General features: G+C 48.0%; 1 protein-coding gene across 3 annotated transcripts in view; it reads left to right on the top strand.

Moving 5' to 3' along the window:
* TM9SF4 (transmembrane 9 superfamily member 4) overlaps positions 1-25,339 on the top strand; it is a 55,435-nt gene that overhangs the window by 21,895 nt on the left and 8,201 nt on the right. For all 3 annotated transcript variants that reach the window (XM_002747447.5, XM_054255139.2, XM_008995559.4), the window contains 14 exons: positions 984-1,097; positions 4,039-4,138; positions 9,091-9,259; positions 9,359-9,488; positions 10,682-10,805; positions 12,759-12,877; positions 12,980-13,091; positions 14,437-14,507; positions 16,738-16,870; positions 17,697-17,778; positions 17,874-17,949; positions 21,614-21,697; positions 24,285-24,460; positions 24,931-24,994. In XM_002747447.5, the coding sequence (XP_002747493.2) occupies positions 984-1,097; positions 4,039-4,138; positions 9,091-9,259; positions 9,359-9,488; positions 10,682-10,805; positions 12,759-12,877; positions 12,980-13,091; positions 14,437-14,507; positions 16,738-16,870; positions 17,697-17,778; positions 17,874-17,949; positions 21,614-21,697; positions 24,285-24,460; positions 24,931-24,994 (1,554 nt within the window). The remainder of the gene's footprint in view (positions 1-983; positions 1,098-4,038; positions 4,139-9,090; positions 9,260-9,358; positions 9,489-10,681; positions 10,806-12,758; positions 12,878-12,979; positions 13,092-14,436; positions 14,508-16,737; positions 16,871-17,696; positions 17,779-17,873; positions 17,950-21,613; positions 21,698-24,284; positions 24,461-24,930; positions 24,995-25,339) is intronic.

Here is a 25,339-nt window from a genome sequence, read left to right as displayed (position 1 = left end):
CTGAGGTTATCCTTTAGATAGAATGGTCAGTGCAGACTTCTCTGAGGAAGTGATATTTGAGAGAGACCTGAATAAAATAAGAAGGAGATGTGCCGTTTGGCATGGTGGCTCACACTTGTAATCCCAGCACTTTGGGAGGCTGAGGTGGGCAGATTACCTTAGGTCAGGAGTTCAAGACCAGCCTGGCAAACATGGTGAAACCCCATCTCTTCTAAAAGCACAAAAATTAGCTAAGTGTGGTGGCAGGCACCTGTAGTCCCAGCTACTCGGTAGGCTGAGGCAGGAGAATCACTTGAACCTGGGAGGTAGAGGTTGCAGTGACCCAAGATCATGCCATTGCATTCCAACCTGGGTGACAAGAGCAAAACTCTGTCTCAAAAAAAAAAAAAAGAAAGAAAAAGATGTGCCATGTAGGTGCCTATGGGAAGGGCATTTCAGCAGAAGCACAGTAAAGGCGAAGGCCCTGAGGGGTGCAGAAGGATTTGTGTCAGGACAACAAGGAGCCCCATGTGGCAGAGGAGGGTGGTAGGTGACAGAGGCCAGCATGGTTTTGAAGAAGCTTGTACAAACATCTCTTGGTAACGTAGGAGCTTTTTGACAACTTGAGCCAGTTGCTATACAGAGAAATGGGAATTAGTTAAATGTCCTGGAGCTTTATTTCCTGCTAGCTATCCTGAGAGTTACACACTGCAAATGGTTAAAAGAACATTGATCCAGAAGTGGGGAGATGTGGCTCCTGTGTGACAGTCTTCCCTTTTACCCAGATGTTAATTACTCTGTGGCTCACTCCTGGAAGTGCAGAGTCATTGTCTTGTGGCACTCTTGGGGGCACTTGGGAGAAACATTTACAAGGTCTTCAGGCTTCATGGGCCAGGGGTGGTGACCCAGGGTCAGTTAAAGAAAGATGAAGGTGGTATGACTTGATTTGCCTCAGGATGTTCTTCACTTCTCCCCAATCCAACCGTGGCCTCTCTTCTGAGCAGGACTGGTTGCCGTGGTCTTTACTGCTTCTCTCCCTGATGTGTGAAACAAGCGCCTTCTATGTCCCTGGGGTTGCACCAATCAACTTCCACCAGAACGATCCTGTAGAAATTAAGGTAAGTGTGTTCCTGGGTTTTTAGAGCCTCTGTGCTAGAAAGCCTGGCTGAACCATGGTGAGCTGTTCATGCCCATCCTGTGGCTGCAGAGAACAAAGAATAGTGCAGTTACCTCGGGAAGAAAAGGGTTCACTGCATACTGCACTGCACAGCCCTACAGTTCCAGGAACTCTGCCTCTCCCTCTCCCTGCACGGTTCTTTCTGTGTCTCTGTCACTGTGTATGCTTACGTATATATGCATCTCTGTCTCTTTCGCACTCTCACTTTTGCTCTCAAGCATTCTGTCTCTGTCATGTGTGTGTCCATCTCTTTTTACGCCTTGGGCTTGCTCCACCTGCCTCTTTGGCATCTCTGCCTTCTTGTCTCACCTGCTCCATCATCTCTGTTACCAGCTTTGTCTGCAGACTCCTAGCATCTGCTCATATTGTTCATATATTGTGAGCATCTCTCTTCCTTGGCAGTCAGACTTGTAACTTGCAGGAACAGTCATTAAAATAACATTTATTGGGGGTTATTTACATGCCAGGCATTATGCATGGCTTAGCTCGTGATGCCCCTCAAGAACCCACTGGGGCTAAGTCCATATGTTACACAGATTTCCTATTCATTTTACAGATGGGGAAACTGAGGCCTGGGGAGGAAAATTAACATGCTCAAGGTCACTTAGTGAGGAAGACATAGGGTTAGTTCAAACCTCATCTCTTGTTGGAGGAGGCATGGTCTTTCTCTGTTGCCTGTGCTGGAGTGCACTGACATGAGCATAGCTCACTGCAGCCTTGACCTCTCAGGCTAAAACGATCCTCCCGCCTCAGCCTGCCAAATAGTAAAATTTTATTTTTTATAACATGGGACTACGGGTATATACCACCGTGCCTGGCTAACTTTTTTTTTTTTTTTAAATTAGAGATGAGGTCTCACTATGTTACACAGGCTGCTCTTGAACTCCTGGGCTCAAACAGTCCTCATGCCTCAGCCTCATGCTGGGATTATCAGGCATAAGCCGCCACACCCAGCCCCAGACTCTATCTCTTAACTCCTGCAGTACCTTCTTCCCACTACCTCTGCCAAAAGCTCCCTCCAGAGCAGAGTAGTGGCCTGGGGGTACCAGGGCTGCTCTGGCTTCCATTCCCATATAGCTGCGTACATGAGGGTGGACACCTTGGGTGGGAAGAGAGGGAGTGGGAGACAACATAAAGGGGGACGAATTGCTCTGTAATGTGCATTCTAGAGTGCTAAGAAACGCAAAATTGTTGCAACAGGCAGTAATTTTTTGTCCATTTTTCCTTAAGCAATTTGTGAAGTGCTTAATAGAGGTCCTTAATCCCTGTGGTCTCACATCCAGAAAGCTCTGAAACTCAGTTTTTCCAAACTCATTGAAGGCAAGAACTGACGAGAACTGAACACGAAGCTGTTGATTGACTTTATCCCATTTAATACGAGTATTTTTGCATTTCTCTGCACAAATAGTCATTGAATATGAGGTACTGGTCAGATCCAGCTTGGAGGTGTTAGGAAACCTATGGTTTGTACACCGCATTGCCTTCTAAAATCTGGAAATTTTTCTTTTTCTTTCTTTTTTTGTTTTTTGAGATGGAGTCTTGCTCCGTCACCCAGACTGGAGTGCAATCTCAGCTCACTGCAACCTCTGCCTCCTGGGTTCAAGCAATTCTCCTGCCTCAGCCTCCCGAGTAGCTGGGATTATAGGTGTGCACCACCACGCCTGACTGATTTTTGTATTTCTGTTAGAGAAGGGGTTTCATCATGTTGGCCAGGCTGGTCTCAAACTCCTGACTTCAGGTGATCTGACCACATTGGCCTCCCAAAGTGCTGGGATTACAGGGAATCCAGAAAGTTTCTGATCCCAAAAAAGAGTTGAAAAAAGATTATACACCTGTATTCCAAAAATCCTTTATACTTTTAGATGGTATATGAGGAATGGTCAAGAGTTCCTAAATAGTAAAGGTAATTTTAATTACATTTGGATTAAAATTTTATTTTCTGTAACATTTTGATGGGTTCTGTTTTGTCTGTGGTTTCCAGAGCTATATTCTGTGTGCTTGTAGCATTTCCTAAACATTCTCCCTCATTGTCTTAAACCTTATTTTTTATGGCTTTACCATATTTAATTGAAAGAATATATCATGGTTTATTGATCAGTTTCCCATTGCAGGAGCTTTTAGTTGAAGTTGTTGTTCATTTTTCCTCTCTTCTCTCATTCAGCAAACATTTAGTGAGCACCTACTTTGTGCCTAGCTCTAAAGCACTGGCGTTACAGAGGTGACCAAGGCACAGGTGGTCCTTGTCCTTAAAGAGCTTAAATCTTAGATGCTAGTGGGAGAAACTGATTTTTAAAAAAATAGGGAAACAAAATAATTAACATTTTATCAGCCATGCTGTGAAGTAAACAGAATACTGGCAGCCAGTGGATGTTGGGGAGTTCCTTTAGATATCTTGGTGAGGGAAGGACTCACAGGCAAGGGGAGAGCTGAGACATAAAAATGAGGAGAGGCCAGGCATGCACAGACTGGAGAGCATGAGGCCAGAGTGTGCTCGACTGACTTGAGGAGCTGAAGGAAGAAGATCACTATGGTTATGAATGAGGAGTGGACTTCTTTGCTCCTAAAGGCTTTTTTTCCTTATTTGAAGTTATTTCCTTAGGAAAGAGGTCCAAAAGTATAGCATATTCAAGACTCTCACTACATATTAAACTTGGTTGTGATTTTCAACTAAATCTGTAACGTAGCCTAAAATGAATGAAATGTGAAATAATTCAGAATTGTGGACAGTACATTGTATAGTGTACTGCTGTCTTTTCTGCTAATTCATCTGCCTATTGGATAATATTACCAAGTGTACTAAAGGTATATGGGTACCAGGGAGAATCATTGGCCATCGTGGTTACTGCTGGATTGCAGAACAGCAGCTTCTCTTTTCCCATCAGGCCGTGAAGCTCACCAGCTCTCGAACCCAGCTACCTTATGAATACTATTCACTGCCCTTCTGCCAGCCCCGCAAGATAACCTACAAGGCAGAGAACCTGGGTAAGTTCTTCTCCCTCACTGCTGTCAGCTTGTCCCCAGGTGGAACCCGTCATGATTTTTATAATGATAACAATAGTTCACTTTGATATATGCTAGACACTGGTCTACACTGTTTGCATACCTATTAGCTTAAACCTCATAACATTAAAAAAGGAAAACAAACAAACAAAAGAACCTCATAACAGCCCCAGGGAAACAGTTGCTGTGTTTATTCCCATTTTGCAGGTTAAGTGACATGTCTTTGCTTATACTGTGGACCAAGGCCTCTGTTTTCTTCACAAAACAGCCAAAGTGATCTTTGCTTTGGATCCGTAGTCAGTCTGCAGACGTGGAGCACTCGACTTTTACTTACACCGCCTCTTCTTGATTTCTAGATACCTCCTCTCTCGTGGCTTCATCACCTCCTCTGCTTTAAATGGAAAGAGAGAGTGAGTGCCTCTGTCCTGAAAGCAATCAGAGATGCCACCACAGTTCTTGCTAAGCTCTGCAAGACTCACCTCAAATAATGTGTGAAGCACCCAGTGCAGTGTCTGACACAAGTATTCCATAACTAGTAGCCATTTTATTCTAATTTAAATAATTCTCCATTTGGCAGAATTTCAGGTGTAGAGGCATCTATTCATGATACAGTTATTAGTGCTTCCTCTATGACTGTGTTAGGTCCTGGAGATAAGAGCATGCAAAGATGCTCTCCCTGACCTCAGGGAACTTAAGAGACTTTCTTTTCTTACACCTTAGAACTGGTTCTTGAGCAGAACCCTGAAAGGGCCGCCTTCTCCATCAGGGCTACCCATGGCTCAGATGCTTCTGGAACCCCTAGCTGACAAATTTATCTACTGCCAGGTATTGGGGGTCCCAGACCAGCTGGAGGCAAGCCTTGGAGCCAGTTTAACCAAAATTGGGTATTACCACCTCCCCCTAATACCAACTGTGCCTAGTCTTGCCTTGTAGCATTGAACAGAGGTTGGCCTCAGAGCCTGAGCTGGCCTCCACTGACTGACTGCAGTGGTGTAGCTCATAGCCCTGCCACTTACCATCTGTGGACCAGTGCCTGCCTGCTATTGCCCTTCTTTCTTCTCTACACCATGCCATTCTCCAGCCACCTAGCCTGTGTCCAGGAAGCCTGACCCACTTGGTCCTCCAGGGTCCTGATATCAGGCCCCTCCCAACTGTACCTCCCTTCTCCTGGGAGCTGCTGTGGACCCTTTGGCAGCCCAAGGCTCCCCACTGAGGCACTCTTAGTGTGATCCTGGGTGACGTTCACTTCTCTGAACCTCCGCCACATCTTTGTGAAGCTGGGGAAAGTTTGTGCTTCATAGCAATGGAGATTTCTGTATGCAAAGGTTTTCTTGCCATATTACATCTCATTCTGTCTTTGTATAGTGCCTGCCTTCATGGCCTAGGGTCTCTTTGCCTGGAGGAATTGTGTCTCACATTCCCATCTCTTCTCAGCTTCTACCCCAATGCCTGTCACAGAGTAGGCATTCGGTAAATGTTAGTGTCCTGCCTGAGTGCAGCAAAACATTGCTCCATTGTTGATTGCGTGCCTGTCAGATTGTAGGCTGTTGACATCATCATCCTCATCCTTATTATCATCATTAATACTTGGAGGGCTCATCCTATGAGCTGGGCACTGTTCTAAGCATTCCTGTGCCTTAACTTAATTCTCACAACAACTCTGACTTATTAATTCTCACAGTAAGGCGTAGATTCTCTTACTCTCTTCTTATTATAAATAAGGGAAGTGAGGCACAAGGAGGTGAAGTCACTCACCTAGTAAGTAGCAGAACTCCAGGAACTCTGGCTCCAGAATCCGTGCCCATAAGCCCCACACTCTGTACAGCAGGTTCCGTGACTGATAGTAACTCTGTAAGCTGAATATTTTGTAATAAGAGGGAACAGCAGTCTCAAGGGTTTGAAAGACTTATTCAGAGTCACATGGCCAATAGGTAGAGAAATTGAAATTTTTAACTCAGGTTTTTTTACTCTAAAGCCAGAGTTCTTTCTGCTGTCCCAGGCTGCCTTCTCCAGAAAGGCCCGTAGGGCTGTCTGAGGGCCATACCCTTGGCTGTCACATTGATGGAGATCCATGGCATGGTGTATGCATTGGAGCAGCTTTGGCAGGTGTTCCAGATAGAACCTTGGACTCTTTGGGAAGCTCCATGTTCATGGCTTACTGCTCCTTGCTAAAAGGAGTACTTCAGTGTTAGAAATGAACCATTTCCTGGCCTGGCACGGTGACTCATGCCTGTAATCCCACCACTTTGGGAGGCCAAGGCAGGCAGATCACCTGAGGTCTGGAGTTTGAGACCAGCCTGGACAACATACCAAAATACAAAATTATTTAAAAAATTGTAAATCTCTACTAAAAATACAAAAATTAGCCAGGCGTGGTAGTGCCTATAATCCCAGCTACTTGAGAGGTTGAGGCAGGAGAATCGCTTAAACCCAGGAGGCAGAGGTTACAGTGAGCCGAGATTGCAACATTGCACTCCAGCCTGGGCGACAGAGCAAGACTCTTTCCAAAAAAAAAGAGCCATTTCCTGACCATTATGTCCTCTTTCCTGGCTTAAACTTAATTTTTAAATTTCAAGAAGCGATTCCACCTTAATTGGTCTGCAGCCCTGTTCTCTCTATAGCTCTTTCTCTCCTCAAGCAAGATCCTCGTTGACAGAAGAAATAGGCAGTAGGAAATGATATAGAGGAAAGAGCCCAGGGGTTTAGCATTACCACCAACCCCTCGTATCACCATGAGCGGGTTACTGTCCCTCTCTGATCCTCAGCTTATTGTCTATAAAATGCCACTTCAGCAGTGGGCTCTGCAGATGTCTTACTATGTCCTCGCTCCTCACTGGCCAGTCTGTCCCTGGGTTTTGCAGGTTCACCTGCATTGCCAGCCTTCCAGAACAGGGTGGAGGGGGTGAGGTCTTCATCCAGGCCCCTCCGCACCCTCTCCCTCTCCTGGGTGCCTCCTCCACACTCAAAGCATTGCTTGCCAGAGCCGCTGCTTTGCACAGCAGAGTGCTGCCCTCTGCAGCGGTGTAGCTCACGGCCCTGCCATTTACCATCTGGGCTGATAACCCCCAGTTTCCATCTGTGTCCTGACCTTTCCTCTGTGCCTGAGATCTTGATATTTAAGTGCCCACTTGATATATCCAAACTGAAAATGCCTTTGATGTAAATTTGCTGTTTTCCCACCTAGAACCTGGTTGTAGAAACCTCAGAGTCTTCCTAATATGCACCACGCCACACGCATGCCTGTATACAGTCAGCACCAGTTCCCCTGGATTTCACCTTCTCAGGAGCTCTTGAATCTGTATACTCTTCTCCACCCTGACCAGCGCCTGTTCCAGCCACCAGTGTCACTCATGTATGGCTGAGTGCCATTGCCTCCCCGCTCCCGCTGCAATCCTCTGTTTTCTTCACAAAACAGCCAGAGTGATGTTTCTGGAACCAGACTCAGATAACGTCTTTCTCTACCCTGTTAGAAACCCTTCACTGGATTTTGTTACTTTCTAGATAAAGATCAAACTGTGTGTGGCCCACAGCCCTGCTGGGGTCTAGCTCTGGCCCATCTCTGCAGCTCCTCCAAGCTTTCTGCATTGTAGCCACACAGGCCTCTCATGTTCACTGCTTCACCCCAAAGGGGCCTTTGCACATGCTGTCCTGTCTGGAATATTCTTCCCCGATTTCTTTGCTTAGTTAACTTCTCTCTTCCTTTCAAGTACCACTTCCTTGGGGAAGCTGTCCTAGACCCACTCCCCCGTGTCTGCAGCAAGTATATTCTCATTTTGCTGATTATTCAGCAAAGTCTAGCTTCCTGCTAGGCCGTACTCCCTGTGAGTACGTCTATTCAACTTGGTATCTTTAGGGCCTGGCACGTAGCCAGTACCCAGTACACATGGATGAATGAATGAATGACTAAATGACTGGGCAGGGTGCCCTATCAAGCACATCCGCACTGGTGGGAAAGTGCTAGACCAAGTGCATGTGGATGTGTTAGTCTTCATCTTATTCGTTTCACATCCTCACAGTAGAATCAATTGTTAACCACTAGAATGAAAGCATCATGGGATTTGCTTGACGGTTGCTAACTTCTCAGTGCCTGTTAGGGTGACATCTGGCAGCAGGTTCCTCTGAGGCAAAAGGCACACAAGGGGTGCCACTTCATTGTGTCAAAAGATGTTTTGGCTAAAAATCTCAGGTATCAGTACGTTGTGTGAAGTAAATCCTTGACATAGGAATTGGCGCTGATGATAAAAGAGCATTTGGAGCCTACCTTCTCTGTGCCTGGTACTCTATTGGATTGACTTCCTTTAATTCTCACTGTAACACTGTGAGGTGAGTGCTGTTCCTATCCCATTTCTGGTACTTTGTTGGATTAACTCCTTTATTTCTCACTGTGACCTTGTGAGGTGGCTACTATTATTATCCCATTTTATGGATGAGGACATTGAGGCTCAGTGAGGTGGAGTGACTTACCAAGACTGCTAAGGCAGGCAGCCTGGAGTCAGAGCCATCTCTCCACTCCACAATGCTGCCTCCACACGGAGGGCAATCAGGGAAGAGAGTGACGAGCTTGTCCTGAAGGTTAGGAAGGGCTTCCCAGAGAGAGTGAAATGGAAACAGGGCTCCTGGGAAGGCCAGGAGCATGGTGCAGGGAACGCACTCCAGGTAAAGGAAGCAACTGAGGTCCAGAGGCATGGAACAATATGATGCTTGATGAGTGCTAAGGGATCTGGTGGCGCTAGAGCCCTAAGGATGACGGTGGTGGGTGGGGGTTAGCTGGGCCAGCGAGTCATGAACCGATAGGGAAGGGCCTTGCTGCCAGCCTGTGGCACTGCTGAAGTCCTTAGAAGCCCATTTTTTGCAGTCCTATGTCTCTGTGACTCTGCTGACCTCAGCAACCTCAGGGCTGAAGCTCTGAGCTCGATCTGTCTCTCTTACGGCAGGAGAGGTGCTGAGAGGGGACCGGATTGTCAACACCCCTTTCCAGGTTCTCATGAACAGCGAGAAGAAGTGTGAGGTTCTGTGCAGCCAGTCCAACAAGCCAGTGACCCTGACAGTGGAGCAGAGCCGGCTCGTGGCTGAACGGATCACAGAAGACTACTACGTCCACCTGTAAGTCGTCCTCAGCTCCCTGCTGCTCAGGCTCACACCAGGGAGGGCACGGATGGGAGAGGCAGTCGAGAGGGACTGAGCAGGGCCTTCGCTTTTCAGCATTGCTGACAACCTGCCTGTGGCCACCCGGCTGGAGCTCTACTCCAACCGAGACAGCGATGACAAGAGGAAGGAAAAAGACGTGCAGTTTGAACATGGCTATCGGCTTGGCTTCACAGATGTCAACAAGGTAGAGTGTCTTAGGTGTGTTCACAGGGCCGGGAGACACACCTTAGGAGTCTCGAGCACTTGGGGCCACAGAAAAGGTGGGGCTCAGCCACAGCAAGTTTCCCCGGGTTCCTTGGGCATGACGGTCTATCAGCGGTCCGAGGGCTCCGGGCAAGGCCCTGGGAGATGCTAGGGAGGTGAAAGCACAGTTCTTAAGAAGTTAGCTTCCATTTTCATAAGATTAAAACAACAACAACAACAAAACGTGGAACTTCATGAGTATGCAGGAGAGAGGGCTAAGTAAGTAGTGGCCAAGCACGTGTGGGCTTCCTCAGTCTGAATCCTGCCTCCCTCACTTAGTCTCAGTGACCATGAGTCTGGTTCTTGGCTGTGAAATGTATGCAGCAGCAGTGACGGGGTAAATTAGCACATTTGTATGAGCACTTTCCAGCATGGCCCCTGAGAATAAGCTAATAATGGAATGATTATAGTCATGATTCTCTTTCTTTCTAAACTGAAAGATAGTCAGGGAATAAATGACAAAAACATTTCTTTTGAGGTGCAGCCGTGTCCCCAAAGGGCGTCTATCCTAACTGAGAAAAGAACCGACAGTTGGAGGCTCTAGGCCTCAAGTCCCAGCTGCCTTTCACTGACTGTTCGTGGCAAGGAAGGTTAGAGGGAGTTCGTTTAACACCCAGGTTGTTACAGAGGAGGTGCACCATGATTAGTAGGTGGGCTTTTGTTGAGTGAAGTTGGGGGTGACATTGTGATTGGAGTGAATGAATGCCACGAACAGAGATGCAGGGTTCATGAGGCAGTGGGCACAGGGGAGACCAGGTGAACTGATGTGACTTAGATGATCACAGCCAGTTGTATCGGGGTCAGATGAGAGAAGGCCTTGAATGCCAAGCAGAGAGAATTGGGCTTTTGTCTGATAAGCCCCAGGGAGCCCTTGGAGAGCTTCTGAGTAGGGGATGATGAGAATAGTGTTTTAGGAAGGCTGGTACAGTCAGGCACGCTGGGCCAGACGAGAGGCCTAGTGCCTGGGGAGCGCCCCTGAGCGCTGTTCTGTCTGGCTCTCTCCCCTGAGCGCTGTTCTGTCTGGCTCTCTCCCCTGAGCGCTGTTCTGTCTGGCTCTCTCCCCTGAGCGCTGTTCTGTCTGGCTCTCTCCCCTGAGCGCTGTTCTGTCTGGCTCTCTCCGTCGCTGCGTTTCAGATCTACCTGCACAACCACCTCTCGTTCATCCTTTACTACCACCGGGAGGACATGGAAGAGGACCAGGAGCACACGTACCGTGTCGTCCGCTTCGAGGTGATTCCCCAGAGCATCAGGCTGGAGGGTGAGTGGGGAGGTGTGGCCGGAAGGGCAGGGCTGGATGGGCCTGGGCTTCTCCACCCAGGGTCTTCGCACTCTTCTCCCTCCTGAGCTGGCTGATGGGCTCAGGTGTGGCGTGTGGCTCCAGCCAAGGTAGGGTCATGGTTTTCCCATTGGAGAAGGTGGGGTTGGGGGAGAGCTGACAGCTGTGGGCTGACACCTCACTAGTTTGCCCCTTCCCAGCAACCTCAGGAGGTACTGGTGATTACAGATGAGGAACTAGAGGCTCAAAAGGGGCTAGTGACTTGGCCAAAACCAAACAGTAAGATGGGGCTTTCTTGGGCTTCCTCACAAGAACCAGCTAGCTCATCTTGGGTTGAGAACAAGGGGCCAGGATATAGACAAAGCTGGCAGGCAGCGGGTTTCTTCATTCCTCTCCCTCTGTGTGAGTGATTGGCATAGACTAAACTTTGCTCAGTATCCACAGGTGTGCGGGAGTTTGCGAGCCCAGCACAGTCCTGATGGGCCTCATAGGAGCTGGTTCAGCTTTGGCTCACCTCTTGGCCCTTGATCACCATAGTATGCTTTTCAGTTAAGCAGCATGCCCAGCCTTTTGACCATGTTGGTGGTATTTGGATTTTTTTTTTTTAAACTACGGAACTTAGTGTTTAAACAAAATTAGACACAGAAGTCCCAAACATAGGCTAGGCACAGTGGCTCATGCCTGTGATTTCAGCACTTTGGGAGGCCAAGGTGGGTGGCTTACCTGAGGTCAGAAGTTTGTGACCAGCCTGACCAACGTGGAGAAACCCCATCTCTGCTAAAAATACAAAATTAGCCAGGTGTGGTGGTACATGCCTGTAGTCCCAGCTACTCGGGAGGCTAAGGCAGGAGAATCACTTGAACCTGGGAGGTAGAGGCTGTAGTGAGCCAAGATCACGCCATTGCACTCCAGCCTGGGCAATAAGAGTGAAACTCCATCTCAAAAAAAAAAAAAAAAAAAGCCCCATATAGATCTTGCCCTTCAAGAGCTCCGTAGCACATCTCCTGCTGGGAGCGTCCCAAGTGCAGTTCTGTGTTTGTGTATGTGATAGTTTTGAGGCCATCTGCTCCCCTACTGGCTCTTCAAGCTTAAGAGTCTCCTTGTCCCCTTTTCTATTTTATCTTATGCACCCAGCACAGTACCTGGCCCATAGTTGGTGCTTATTGTAAGTTTGTTGGTTGAATGAGTGGATGGATAACAGGATGAACAAATGAGCAAAGGGATGGAGGAAACATCTGAATGATTGATTACAAAAGCGCCAGGACTTCAGAGATAGACTGAATGAATGACTAGGCACTATGGAATGAATCAAGGTTTGTGTTGAATGGGACTGGCTGAATAGTAGGTGAATGTTTGAGTGAAGGAACACTGACTCAGGGAGGAACTCCAAACTTGGACCCTCTCACCCCCATGCACAGGCCTCTCTGCAGCCCCTAAGGACCTTTGAAAAGTCAGGGCTCTGAGGAATAATTTTCAAAAACCATCGTTGGCCAGGCATGGTGGCTAATACCTGATCCCAGTGCTTTGGGAGGCCAAGACAGAAGGATTGCATCAGGCCAGGGGTTCGAGACCAGCCTGGGAAACATAGCAGGACCTTTTTCCTATAAAAAATTAGCCAGGTGTGGTGATACATGCCTGTAGTCCCAGCTACTCAGGAGGCTGAGGCAGAAGGATCGCTTGAGCCTGGGAAGTTGAGGCTGCAGTGAGCTATGATTGCCATTGCCTGCGTGACAGAACAAGACACTGTCTCTAAAAAAATAAGGTTTAAAAATAAAAAATTTTAAAACCCATTTTTGCCCATTGTGCTTCCAATCTCCACTCAGACCCTGGTGGCTGGGTCCCCACAACAGGCAGCCTCAAGGGCTGCCCCTGGAATAGCCTCTGGGCAGTGGCACTGGCCACCGCAGGAACAAACTGAGTCTCTGTGTCTCTCAGACCTCAAAGCAGATGAGAAGAGCTCATGCACTCTACCCGAGGGTACCAACTCCTCACCCCAAGAAATTGACCCTACCAAGGAGAATCAGCTGTACTTCACCTACTCTGTCCACTGGGAGGTGAGAAGGGGCTGGAGCTCATGGGCAGGGGAGGAGGGCTCTGGTCTGTGCCAGGTTCTCCAGCAGGATGCCTGACTCTGAGTGCTTCCTCCCACCTGCCAGGAAAGTGACATCAAGTGGGCCTCTCGCTGGGACACTTACCTGACCATGAGCGATGTCCAGATCCACTGGTTCTCTATCATTAACTCCGTTGTTGTGGTCTTCTTCCTGTCAGGTGAGAGATCTGTGGGTTGAAGGAAAGGGGACAGGGGTTGGGGTTGAGGGACTGACATAACATCATGTATGGTGGACTTACATGGTGTTCTCAGGGCCAAGTATAGGTCAAAAACAGATATCAGGGCTCTGCTAAGCATCAGGTGTACCTAGGTGAACAAGACTCAACTCTAAAGAGCCCTAGAACTCTGGAGAGCTCATTCGTGAAGGACAGACACACCAGATCCTCCACACATTCATTGATTCATTCAATAAGACGTTGCTGCTCATTCTGTGCCAGGCACTTTCCCAGATGCTGGGGATAATGGTGTGAACAAGCCCGACCCAGTCTCTGCTCTGACAGTGTATATTCTAGTGGTGAGAGAGAAACAAAAAGCAAATAAGTGGTGGAATTCCAGATAATGATACATTCTATGAAGCAAATAAACAGGGTGGCCAAATACACAACAGCTGAGGAAAGTATGAAGGCTCTTTGGGGAAGACCTGTCTTTACGAAGAAAAGGAGCCAGTCAGAGACCCAGGAAAAGTCTGTGCCAGCAAGGATCATTGTCCTGCAGTGAGAGAGAAGCTTAGCAAGAAGCCGGGTGGTGAGAGGGTGGCAGGCAGGGTAGAGTGACACTGATGGTTTTGCTATAATGAGAAGCACAGATAATGCTAAGTACTGTTTATTAAACATTTACTAAAGGGCCAACTGCTGAACCAAGCACTTTATAAACATTTCAATCCCTGAAGCCCTGTGAACGAGCCTGAAGATGTTAAGTGAACTCAAGGTCATATGGTTTGTTCTTTTAACCACTCCAGTGCTGCCTAGACGGGGAAACAGGAAAGTACAAGTGAGGCCGGGGTAGCTGTCTACTGATCAGGGTGCTGGGAGGGGAAAATGCCCAGGGTGAGTCTTGAAGCATGAGTAGGAGTCAGTCAGGGCAGGCCGGGCCATTCTGGGCAAAGAGGATAGCCTGAAGAAAGGCACGCAGGTGAGGTTACAGTGAGACTGGGAACCATAACTGAAGCAGCAGATAGCTAGAGGTGGAGCCACAGGTGGGCCTGGGAGAGACAAGCTGAGAAGTTGGTAGGACCACACCATGGAAGAGCTGGGATGCTTCTCTCCCCAGGATGTCCCTACCCATCCCAGCAGCCCTTTCCTCCCCACCTCCGCGCTCTATGCTGTCCTCCCCCGGTAGCTGGAGTGGAGCTCCCGAGAAGAGGCCCTGAGGTGGCTGCATAGCCAGTTCATAATGGAGCAAGCCATGCATGCCAGCTGTGGCATAGTAAAACACCATGTCCAGGAGGCATAGAGCATGGGTTTGCTGGCAGCACCTACTTCTCATCATACCCGTCTGTTTCAGGTATCCTGAGCATGATAATCATTCGAACTCTCCGGAAGGACATCGCCAACTACAACAAGGAGGATGACATTGTACGAGGTCTTGGCTGGGGCGGGATGAAGTTGGACAGGGAGGGCAGTCTAGCAAGAGGACCGTGTGTGTGCATGGGTGCATGCGTGTGCATATGTATTATCACTCATAGCGGAAACCTCAAAATACTAAAAGTTTAGTATACAATTTAATACTAAAAAAGTAAGGAAAAAAGTTTTACTCACCCAAAGTGATAGGAATGCCCTTTCTAATTTTGAAGCATAAAAACAGTGGAAGAAATCACAGAAAGAATAGTTGATTGATTTGACATTAAAAATTGTGAAACTATTCTACATGTCAGATACATAAACAAAACAGAAGGCCACAGCAGCAAAACAGTATCTGCAACAAACTTGAAAAAGTGGCTCAGTTCAACATTTTAAAGAATTGATTCTTTAAAATCATAAAATAATTCTTTATATGATTTTAAAGAATTCACATAAAATCTCTTCATTTAAAAAAAAACTAGGTCAGGGCCGGGCGTGGTGGCTCACACCTGTAATCCTAGCACTTTGAGGGGCTGAGGCAGGTGGATCACCTGAGGTCAGGAATTCAAGACCCACCTGGCCAACATGGGGAAACCCCATCTCTAATAAAAATACAAAAGTTAGATGGGTGTGGTGGCGTGCACCTATAATCCCAGCTACTCGGGAAACTGAGGCAGGAGAATCACTTGAACCTGGAAGGCGGAGGTTGCAGTGAGCCAAGAACGCCCCACTGTACCACTATACTCCAGCCTGGGCAACAAAGTAAGACTCTGTCTCAAAAAAAAAACTAGGTCGAGCACAGTAGATAACTTGAGGTTAGGAGTTCTAGACCAGCCTGACCAATATGGTGAAAACCTATGTCTACTAAAAATAAAAATATTAGCTGGGCATGGTGGCGGGAGCCTGTAATCCCAGCTACTTGGATTACAATTCTCCTGCTGAGGCGAATTTTTTTTTCTTTTGTTAGATAGTACTAATTGTTGCAGGGTTAACATGAGGCAAGCACCTTCCAATACCACCCATGGAAGTGTAAGTTGGTAGTTTTCTGAAAAGTAATTAACAGTGAATATCAAGAACTGGAAAATAGGCTGAGCATGGTGGCTCACACCTGTAATCTCAGCACTTCGAGAGGCCAAGGCAGGAGGATTACTTGAGCCCAGGAGTTCAAGACCAGCTGGGCAGCATAGGGAGACCCTGTCTCAACAAAAACAAAAAAGAACTAAAACAGGCAACTTGCTTTGCACAGCAGTTATTTTATAATTTTTCTAAGGCAAGATTCAAAACACCAATACTTGGTCTAGAAATAAAATGTCAAAGAGCATTTACTGACATGAGGAAATGTTCACAAATACCATCTGAAAATAAAGTACATAGTATCCCAGTGTTACTGTTTAAAACATACATGTACACATTATATATACATAAGAGAATAAGGAAATTATATCAAAACAGTGTTACTGAGTGAGAGTATCAATCATTTTATTTTGATACCTTTCTGTTTAAATTTTCTATAATATGTATTACTTTTTATTCATTTGAATTTCATGCTACATAACAAATTTTTACTTTTTTTATTACACAAATAAGAGTATATATTTCTTTCTTTTTTTATTTGAGACAAGAGTCTTGCTCTGTTGCCCAGGCTGGAGTACAGAGGCTCAATCTCAGCTCACTGCAACCTCCGCCTCCCAGACTGAAGAGATTCCCCTGCCTCAGCCTCCTGAATAGCTGGGACTGCAGGCATGCACCACCATGCCCAGCTAATTTTTTGTATTTTAGTAGGGATGGGGTTTCACCATGTTGGCCAGGATGGTCTCAATCTCCTGACCTTGTGATCTACCCACCTCGGCCTCCCAAAGTGCTGGGATTACAGGTGTGAGCCACCATGCCCGACCAAGAGTATATATTTCTTTTATAATCAGAAAAAAAAATAAATAAATTGATTCCAAATCTCACCACCCAAGACCTATTACAGTTAACATTTTAAAGAGTTGAAGTATTTACATTATTTTCCCACAAGCAAGGTTTGTGGAATTTGGGGAGCTTTTCCTTTTATGCAGCTACAGGCATCAGGTTTGTGGCCTCCTTTTCATGTGACAGTTTCAGATAAGCACTTTCTCCTATCACTTACTCTCCTGTGTCAGAGCAGTGCTGGTTGACACTAAGGGTGTCAGGTGTCACCCTGGCGGTGGTCCCTGCAAGAGCTGCCTGCGACAACCAGCCTCATTCTGGCCCTTCACTACAGGAAGACACCATGGAGGAGTCTGGGTGGAAGCTGGTACATGGTGACGTCTTCAGGCCCCCCCAGTACCCCATGATCCTCAGCTCCCTGCTGGGCTCAGGAATTCAGCTCTTCTGTATGATCCTCATCGTTATCTGTGAGTGGGCCCAGCAGGGCTGGGCATGGGTGGCATGGCCTCCTCTTCCATGTGCCTCAAGGAGAGAAGGGTGGGCTTCCCTCCCTGGAGAAAGGGAGCCAACCTCTTGTTACCAAGTGGGCATGTCAGTATCTCTGGGCCAGAAGGGCCATCTGTTTCAGCAACAGCCTCAGCCCAGGACTGGTGATTCACCTCACAGCCATTTACAGAACTCACCATGTCTCTTCCTCAGTGAAGCCACACATCCCTGCTATCAAATTGGCTTCCTTTTGTAGTTAGAGGCTGAGTGACTTACCCAAAATCAGTACCAGGATCAAGATTGAAATCAAGTATTTTTTTCTTTAACAAGAAACCTCACTAATATATAGTAGTTTCAGACAGCTTTGGAGTCAGTCAGCCTAGACTTGCATCTCAGCCTCATGCCTGTAAGCTTTGTGACCTTGGACAGGCCACGTGACCTCTGTGAGCCTCAGTTTCCTTATCTGAGAAATGGGGAAAGTAATCACCCTGCAGAGTTGACAAGCTACGTTCAGAGAACTGGCATTTGTGGTGCCCTCAGCCCAGCACCTGACTCACTGCAAGTGCTCTATGGACTGGAAGCTGCAGTTAAGATTTGGCCAACCAAGGCCCAGCAGCTGCTGCACCCCTCTGAACCCCAGCTAAGACCCAGTCCTGTAGAGGGCAGGGGAATATGCTGTTGAGAAGACAAGGGAGAGGAGCCTCATCTGCTCAGGGGTCCTCCTGTCAGCCTGTCCAAGATGGGGCTGGGGCTAGGGGGCCTGGTGATCAGCCACCCTGCCTTTTTCTGCCCTCCCTCCCTCCACAGTCGTGGCCATGCTTGGGATGCTGTCGCCCTCCAGCCGGGGAGCTCTCATGACCACAGCCTGCTTCCTCTTCATGTTCATGGGGTAGGTGTGTCTGAGTGGGCTCCCAGGGCAGCACAGGCCTCCTCCACGCCAGCTGATGGGTCCCCTCGGTGTGGATTCTTGCCATTTTCCCACAGGGTGTTTGGCGGATTTTCTGCAGGCCGTTTGTACCGTACTCTAAAAGGCCATCGGTGGAAGAAAGGAGCCTTCTGTGTGAGTGTCCTAAACCTTCTCTGGTGGTTGGTGGGAAGCTGAGAAGCTTCTTCCTGGGCTCCTCAGGAGGAGGTAGGCAGGCCCTGGTGGGGATTTTTTGGGCAGAAGCTGAGCAGCAGCAAGAGGTAGCAGAAGGAGCGTAGACCCAGGGGCAGGAATCCTGGGCTCTTCCCCACAGGCTCGCAGCAGCACCTCCTAGGGCCTCCACTGCCCCATCTGTAATATGAGGGATTTGAACTTAGATAATTTTTAGCCTACATTGTCTGATGGCTCAAGCAAGAGAAGAAACAGGATTTAGAATAGCAGGGCAGCCGAGAGAACACCCTGGCCAGCAGAGTAAAGAGGGAGTTAACAATCTAGGCCAGAAGAGGCCAGGCCCAAGTTCCTGTCAGCCTGTTTTCCAGACCGCTGCCTGTGTTTCTCTTCAGTGAGGGCTCCTGCTTTTCTCTGGCCTCCTGGAGGTGAGGAGAGTTCTTGGCAGCAGAAAAGACCATAGAAACCAGAGGGGGTCTGGAGATTGACCTTGCCTCCCAGAAGCCCCAAGCCCCTTCTCCCAGAGCGGGTGAGTCCCTTAGAGGACTGAGAAGACTCTTGGGTGCCCACACTCGGAGAAGTCTCTGGGCCCAGCATTCTGAAACCACTCTCACCGCTGTCAAAAGCTAAAGGAGAGTTCAGGCTGTATCAGCTCTGGCTGCCACACCTCTGTACAAAGTAAGCCCTCAGTAAAGAAAAGCTGTGACTGTGACTATTTGGGAAGGATCAGAGAAAGCTTCCTGAATTCTTGATGATTGGAGCATTTTTCTCTGGCCACCGTATGCCAAGAGCCAGGGATCTAGAAAGGAGTAAAACCCATCACTCCCTCCTGGCAAGATTCTTCCCTAGTGAGGTTTCTAGATACTCTCCAGGATTTCCCTCGATGGGTCCCACACCAAACCCAGTCTTTTTCCCCAAACCACCCCTTGCATCTAATGACCCCGTCATTCATCCAGGCCCCCCAAGCCAGAAACCTGGAGCTGCCTGTCCTCCTCCCTCATGCGGGCAGTTCCTTCTCAGACATCAAGTGCTAAAGGTCTTCCTAACAAATGTTCCATGAATGTTCTGTGAATTCCACCCCCCGCCCACCCTCATCTCTGCATCTTCAAGGCTCTGGCCTGGATTCAGACATCTTTGCCTCCCACTTGGCCCTCTGTGGTCTCCCTGCAAGATTCTGACACTTCCCTGGTGCCTCTCCACAGGGATCGTCTCCGACAACCCGAGGCAGTGTACTCTCCTATGGCCTTGCTTGTACCATCCCCTCTGCCTGGGCCACACCACCCTTTCTTCTTACCTGGCTCATCCTTTAAGTTTTAGCTCCTACATCAGTCCTTGGAAGCTGCCACCTCCCCCACCTCCTACCCTGAGTCTGGCAGAGCCCTCATGAAACCAAAGTAGCACTTGACAGAGCTAAGTAGGGGCAGGTGTGGTGTTCTCCACATAGGGGTCTGCGTTTCTCCCTGGAGTTTTTTTTCCTATTCTTACCCTTGGTACCTAGCACCATGCCCAGTCCGTAAATTTCAGCCAGGAAAGCAAATGAGGAATTCTCAGCTACACAACAGAGTCATGCAGGAACACAAAGGAAGGGAGGAAGTGACCTTTGAGCCAGGCCTTGAGGAGGATTTCAGATGAAGGGACGCAGCGAGCAGAGGGGTCTAAGGTTCTGGAATGGCCTAGATCCTAGTCTGACTCTATTCTTTTATTGGATGATAACTTTCAACAGCCCTCTGAGCTTCAGTTTTCCCATCTCTCCAATGAGGATTGTTAGAGTTACCTGTTCCTAAGGACCTTGGCACAGCATCAGCTCTCAGGAAATGGGTCCTCTGAGGTGTTGATGACCTATGCAGAAAGGCCCAGAGACAGGAAAGTGCAGGAGCAGTGACCAGTTGTTGAGTACAGGGCGATAAGCCAAAGATGGAACTGGTAATGGAGGTTGAGGATCAGGTAACAGAGGGCCTTGATCATTGTGGTCAGTGACCCACCTGGATGCTCAGGCCACCACAGCAGTCCCTGGCCTGGTGATCACAGTGTGGCAGGAAGGTTCATGCCAGTTGTGGCTTGCACCTGTGATCAGTCCAGTGCTTTGGGAGGTCAAGGCAGGAGGATCACTTGAACCCAGGAATTCGAGACCAGCCTGGGCAACACAGTGAGACCCTGTCTCTACAAAAAATAAACTAGTTGGATGTGGTGGCATGTGCCTCTTAGCTACTCAGGCAGATGAGGTGGAAGGAACACTTGAGCCCAGGAGTTGAAGGCTGCAGTGAGCTGCACTCCAGCCTGGGTGGCAGAGTGAGACCCTGTCTCTGAAGAAAACAGAAGAAAAAGGCTCAACAGTAACTCTGGGGCATTGAGTAGACTAAAATCCCTATGCCTCAACCCCACCCAAGAGATTCTGATGCTAGAATACGGTGCAGTAGGAGCGTGGGCTCTGGGGTCAGACTGCCTGGGTTTATACCTCTGCTGCACCTTCAGGAGACTGGGTATAAAGGAATAATGGCAGACTTTCCTTCCAGACTTGCAGGGAAGGTTAGGTGAGACGAGGTACCCAGGACCCAGCATTTGCTGCTCCTAAGACTCAGAGCATCACCGTCTTCTAAGCAATTTGGGTTGGGGCCCAGACGTGTTTTGTTAAGGTTGTTTTTTGTTTTTTGTGTGTGTGAGACAGAGTCTCGCTCTATTACCCATGCTGGAGTGCAGTGGTGTGACTCAGCTCACTACAGCCTCTGCCTCCCGGGCTCAAGCGATCCAAAGTAGCTGGGACCACAGGTGCGTACTACTACACCTGGCTAATTTTTTGTAAAGACAGGGTTTCACGATGTTGCCCAGGCTGTTCTCAAACACCTGAGCTCAAGCAATTCTGGAAATCGCAAAAAAATATGTATATGTATGTATATACACACACACACATATATATACACATACATATATATATGTATATACACACACATATGTATATACTACTCAATATATATATTTCTTGAGTAGTTACCATTTCTTTTTTTGTGTTTTTTTTTGAGACAGAATCTCACTGTCACCCAGGCTGGAGTGCAATGGTGCCATCTCGGCTCACTGCAACCTCCGCCTCCCAGGTTCAAGCAATTCTCCACCCTCGGCCTTCCGAGTAGCTGGGACTACAGGCATGTACTACCATGCCCAGCTAATTTTTGTATTTTTAGTAGAGATGGAGTTTCACCATTTTGGCTAGGCTTGTCTCAAACTCCTGAGCTCAGGTGATCTGCCCACCTTGGCCTCCCAAAGTGCTGGTGAGCCACCGTGACCAACCAGAGTAGTTGCTGGGTCCTTAGCGATGAGACTACATCAGAGAACCAGGTAGATACACTTCTCCCAAGGAGCTCACAGTCTTTTGGGGATAGATGGATATGATCAGGTAGCCAAAATATATAATTTCAAACTGGGATGAGAGCAACAAGGGGCAGTTTAGGGACCTGAGAGGGCATAGAACAGAGTCCTGCCCAGTCTGAGGGTCAGGGAATACTTTCTGGAAGGAACGATGCCTGAGCTGAGTCTGAAAGACACGGAGGGCTCAAGAGCTTCTGGTCTGGGGGCCCCACTGGGACAGGTTGGGGAGCTCCCTGGATGCTGCTCCTCAGCCTGGCTTCTCTTGCTCCAGACAGCAACTCTGTACCCTGGTGTGGTTTTTGGCATCTGCTTCGTGTTGAATTGCTTCATCTGGGGAAAGCACTCATCAGGAGCGGTAAGTGCCTCCACTACCCTCTCAGCCCCTCCCCACCAAGCGAGGACCAGCCACACTCAGCCACAGTCCCAAAGGCCACTTCCTGCCATTCTCTTCCCTTTTCTGAGTCCCCAAAGTTATGTTCCCAGCCATGAGGGCCGACAACCAGCTGGGGTTTCCCCAGCCTTGCCCTTGGTCTGCCATGCCCTGGTCCGGGTCTTCCTGTGAGTTCTTTCAGACAGCGGCCCAAGCCCACTTCTCTAAAGGAGGTTTCCACAGTCCAGGGGCCAACTGGGGAATTTCCCTTTGTCTTAACCAAGAGTGAACTGCCCAGTGTGGGTTGATTAGGTCAGCATCCCGAAGCAAGCCTGTCCTCAGTGTCCCTGCCCTCCAGCACCAGCCCCTGGAGGTAGAGGAGAGAGGAAATGAAGGATCAGGTTGTGTAATCCTTAGAGTGAGGATCCTGCCAGCCCAATCCGGTATGTTACTAGTAGCTGCCCAAGACTCAGAGTAGGATTTTGAACTCAGTTGCAGGGAGGGGAAATGGGGTCTTGGTCAATTAGCAGGACTGCAGTTGAGATGGGGCAGACATGTGCCGCCCTAGCCTTAGCAGGTAGAGCCACTTGCCCTCCACCTGGGGGTGGCGGTAAAGGTCCTTGCATGAGGTCCAGGCAGCCAGAGGAGGGGGTCTTTCCCAGCAACTTAGGAAGCCACTCTCAAGATGGAGTCATGCCCTTCCTCTCACTTCCTCTTTTTTATACCTTTAAAATGCTCTCTTTGAGCATTTTCCTCTCAGTTACCAACTGCTCATTATAAACACTCATTGTAGAAATTTCGGAAAGTACAGAAAGGTTAAAGAAGAAATTTAACCCCAAATTTACTCACCCAGAGATAAATGCTATATAGATCTTTAATACATATGTTCTTTCTTTTTTCCTTTTTATAGATATACTTAAAAAAGAATTACATTATTTAAAATTTATAAAATAACAGCAAATATTTATATATATTTATATGGTACTTGCTGTGTAATAAGTACTATTCTAAACACTTTATATATAATATATAAATAATATATATTCTTCCCTTTTATTTGATTCTTATAGAAACATAATACGTGTAAAGAAGAGGATAAGGAAGAAAATGAAAAATTAGTTCTAATTCTCCATATCCCATCTAAGGAAATATTATTACCTCTTTGGTATAAGCCTTTCCAGGCACAAATATAAATAAATAGTTTTCCCTTGGTATCCATAGGGGATTGGTTCTAGGACCCCTGAAAATACCAAAATTCAAGGATGCTTGATTCCCATATATAAAGTGGCATAGTGTTTATATATAACCTACACTCATCCTGTATATTCTAAATCTTCTCTAGATTATTTAAAATACCTAACACAATGTAAATAATTGTTACACTGTATTTTTTTAATTTATATTTTATTTTATTGTTTTTTTGTTTGTTTGTGTTTTGAGACAGGGTCTCACTCTGTTGCTCAGGCTGGAGTGTAGTGGTGTGATCTCATCTCACTGCAACCTCTTGCGTCCTGTGCTCAAGTGATTCTCCCACCTCAGCCCCACTGAGTAGCTGGGAAAAAGGTGCCACCACCACACCCAGCTATTTAAAAACAAAAATTGAAGTGATACAGTCTCACTGTGTTGCGTAGTCTGGTCTCAAGTGATCCGCCCACCTAGGCCTCCCAGAGTGCTGGGATCACAGGAGTGAGCCACTGTGCCCAGCTTATTTTGTTGGTTTTTTTGTTGTTGTTGTTTCTTTCCCCCTGGATATTTTCTTTAACTTTTTTTTTTTTTTTTTTGAGACAAAGTCTCACTCTCTCACTCTGTCACCTAGGCTGGAGTGCAGTGGTGCGGCCTCAGCTCACTGCAACCTCTACCTCCTGGGTTCCAATGATTCTCCTGCCTCAGCCTCCTGAGTAACTGGGATTACAGGTGCCTGCCACTGTGCCTGGCTAAATTTTTTTTTTTCTAATTTTAGAAGAGACTGGGTTTTATCATGTTGAACTCCTAACCTCAAGTGATCTACCTCCCTTGGCCTCCCCAAGTTCTGGGATTACAAGCGTGAGCTACTGCACCCACTTGTGGGACATTTTTATGTTTACAGTTGATTAAATATATGGATGCAGAGGCCCAACAATGTTGTATTTTTATTAAAATGGAATCCTTCTATACACATAGTTTTATAGCCTGCTTTTTTCACTTAATAGTATATCATGGAGTTTTATTCTAACAAGATTGGGAGCACTTTGTACAATTTGGTTTTTCTCTTCTTTTCTTCATATAATGTATCGCATGCAATTTCTTCATTTTGACCCCTTCATCTCTTCTTCACATTCTCAGTCCCTGCCTTCCTGTTCCTCCCCCACTTCCTCCCTGGATGGCAAGATCCTCTGGGATGCTGAGGTGCCTTCTTCACAGGGAGTCAACCCCAAGAGATTCTGGTCAGGAGCCCTGTGGTCGGGCCAGGGAGTTTAGCTTTGCTGCACAAGTTGCTTCTCCTTCCATGGAGCCCAGAAGCTCCCCTCCCCCTTGCGCAGCCCCATCTTGGGCATCAGGGCCTTGTGGGGGCCTCATGGCGCTGTGTCCACAGGTGCCCTTTCCCACCATGGTGGCTCTGCTGTGCATGTGGTTCGGGATCTCCCTACCCCTCGTCTACTTGGGCTACTACTTCGGCTTCCGAAAGCAGCCATATGACAACCCTGTGCGCACCAACCAGATTCCCCGGCAGATCCCTGAGCAGCGGTGGTACATGAACCGATTTGTGGGGTGAGTCCTCCGGCGGGGGCAAGAGCAAGGGGACATGGAAGAGGGTACCCTCCCCGGAAGGGCGCAGCAACCAGAGTCCCTGCTGCTGCAGCTGGCTCTAACAAAGTTCATGAAAGCTTAGCTTCACTCCAAGATCAAGAAGACCAGGTTAGGCAGACATAGTGTCATCCGAGGAACCAGGACAAGGAAGGGGAAGGACAGATGGGTATGGTGACACAAGCTAGGACCATCACTTGGACCTTGGGCAAGTCACCCCACTTTTCTGCACACCAGTTTCTGATCTATAAAATGGGGAGAATAATGCCCGCCCTGCCTACCTCTCAAGAGATTCTAATAGTACAGAAACATGCCAGAAGAATTAGCACCACCACCCTCATGCAGGCGCTCTCTCTTCATGCTGGCTTGGGAGGAAGCTCGGGGCTTCCTGATGGGCTGGTCTCTAACACTGTCAACCTCTCGTTCTGCGGCAGCATCCTCATGGCTGGGATCCTGCCCTTCGGCGCCATGTTCATCGAGCTCTTCTTCATCTTCAGTGTGAGTACTCGTGCCTCCTCCGCCCCTCCACCCATGCTAGCCGGGTCACTCGCACTCCACTCGGGTGCTCTGCCACCGACTGCCTGAGAAATTTCAGATGGGCCACTTCACCTCTCTGAGCCCCATTCTTCACTCTGAAATCAGATAACAGGCTCCCCTCTCAGGGCAGCAGTGAAAGTTAAATGCGGCCGGATGCAGTGGCTCACATCTGTAATTCCAGCATTTTGGGAGCTGAGGCAGGTGGATCACAGGGTCAGGAGTTCGAGACCAGCCTGTCCAATATGGTGATACCCTGTCTCTACTAAAAAATACAAAAATTATCCAGGCGTGATGGCACATGCCTGT

The sequence above is a fragment of the Callithrix jacchus genome, chromosome 5 (assembly GCF_049354715.1).
Source record: "Callithrix jacchus isolate 240 chromosome 5, calJac240_pri, whole genome shotgun sequence".
NCBI lineage: Eukaryota > Metazoa > Chordata > Mammalia > Primates > Cebidae > Callithrix > Callithrix jacchus.
This window is presented reverse-complemented; position numbering and strand designations above follow the sequence as displayed.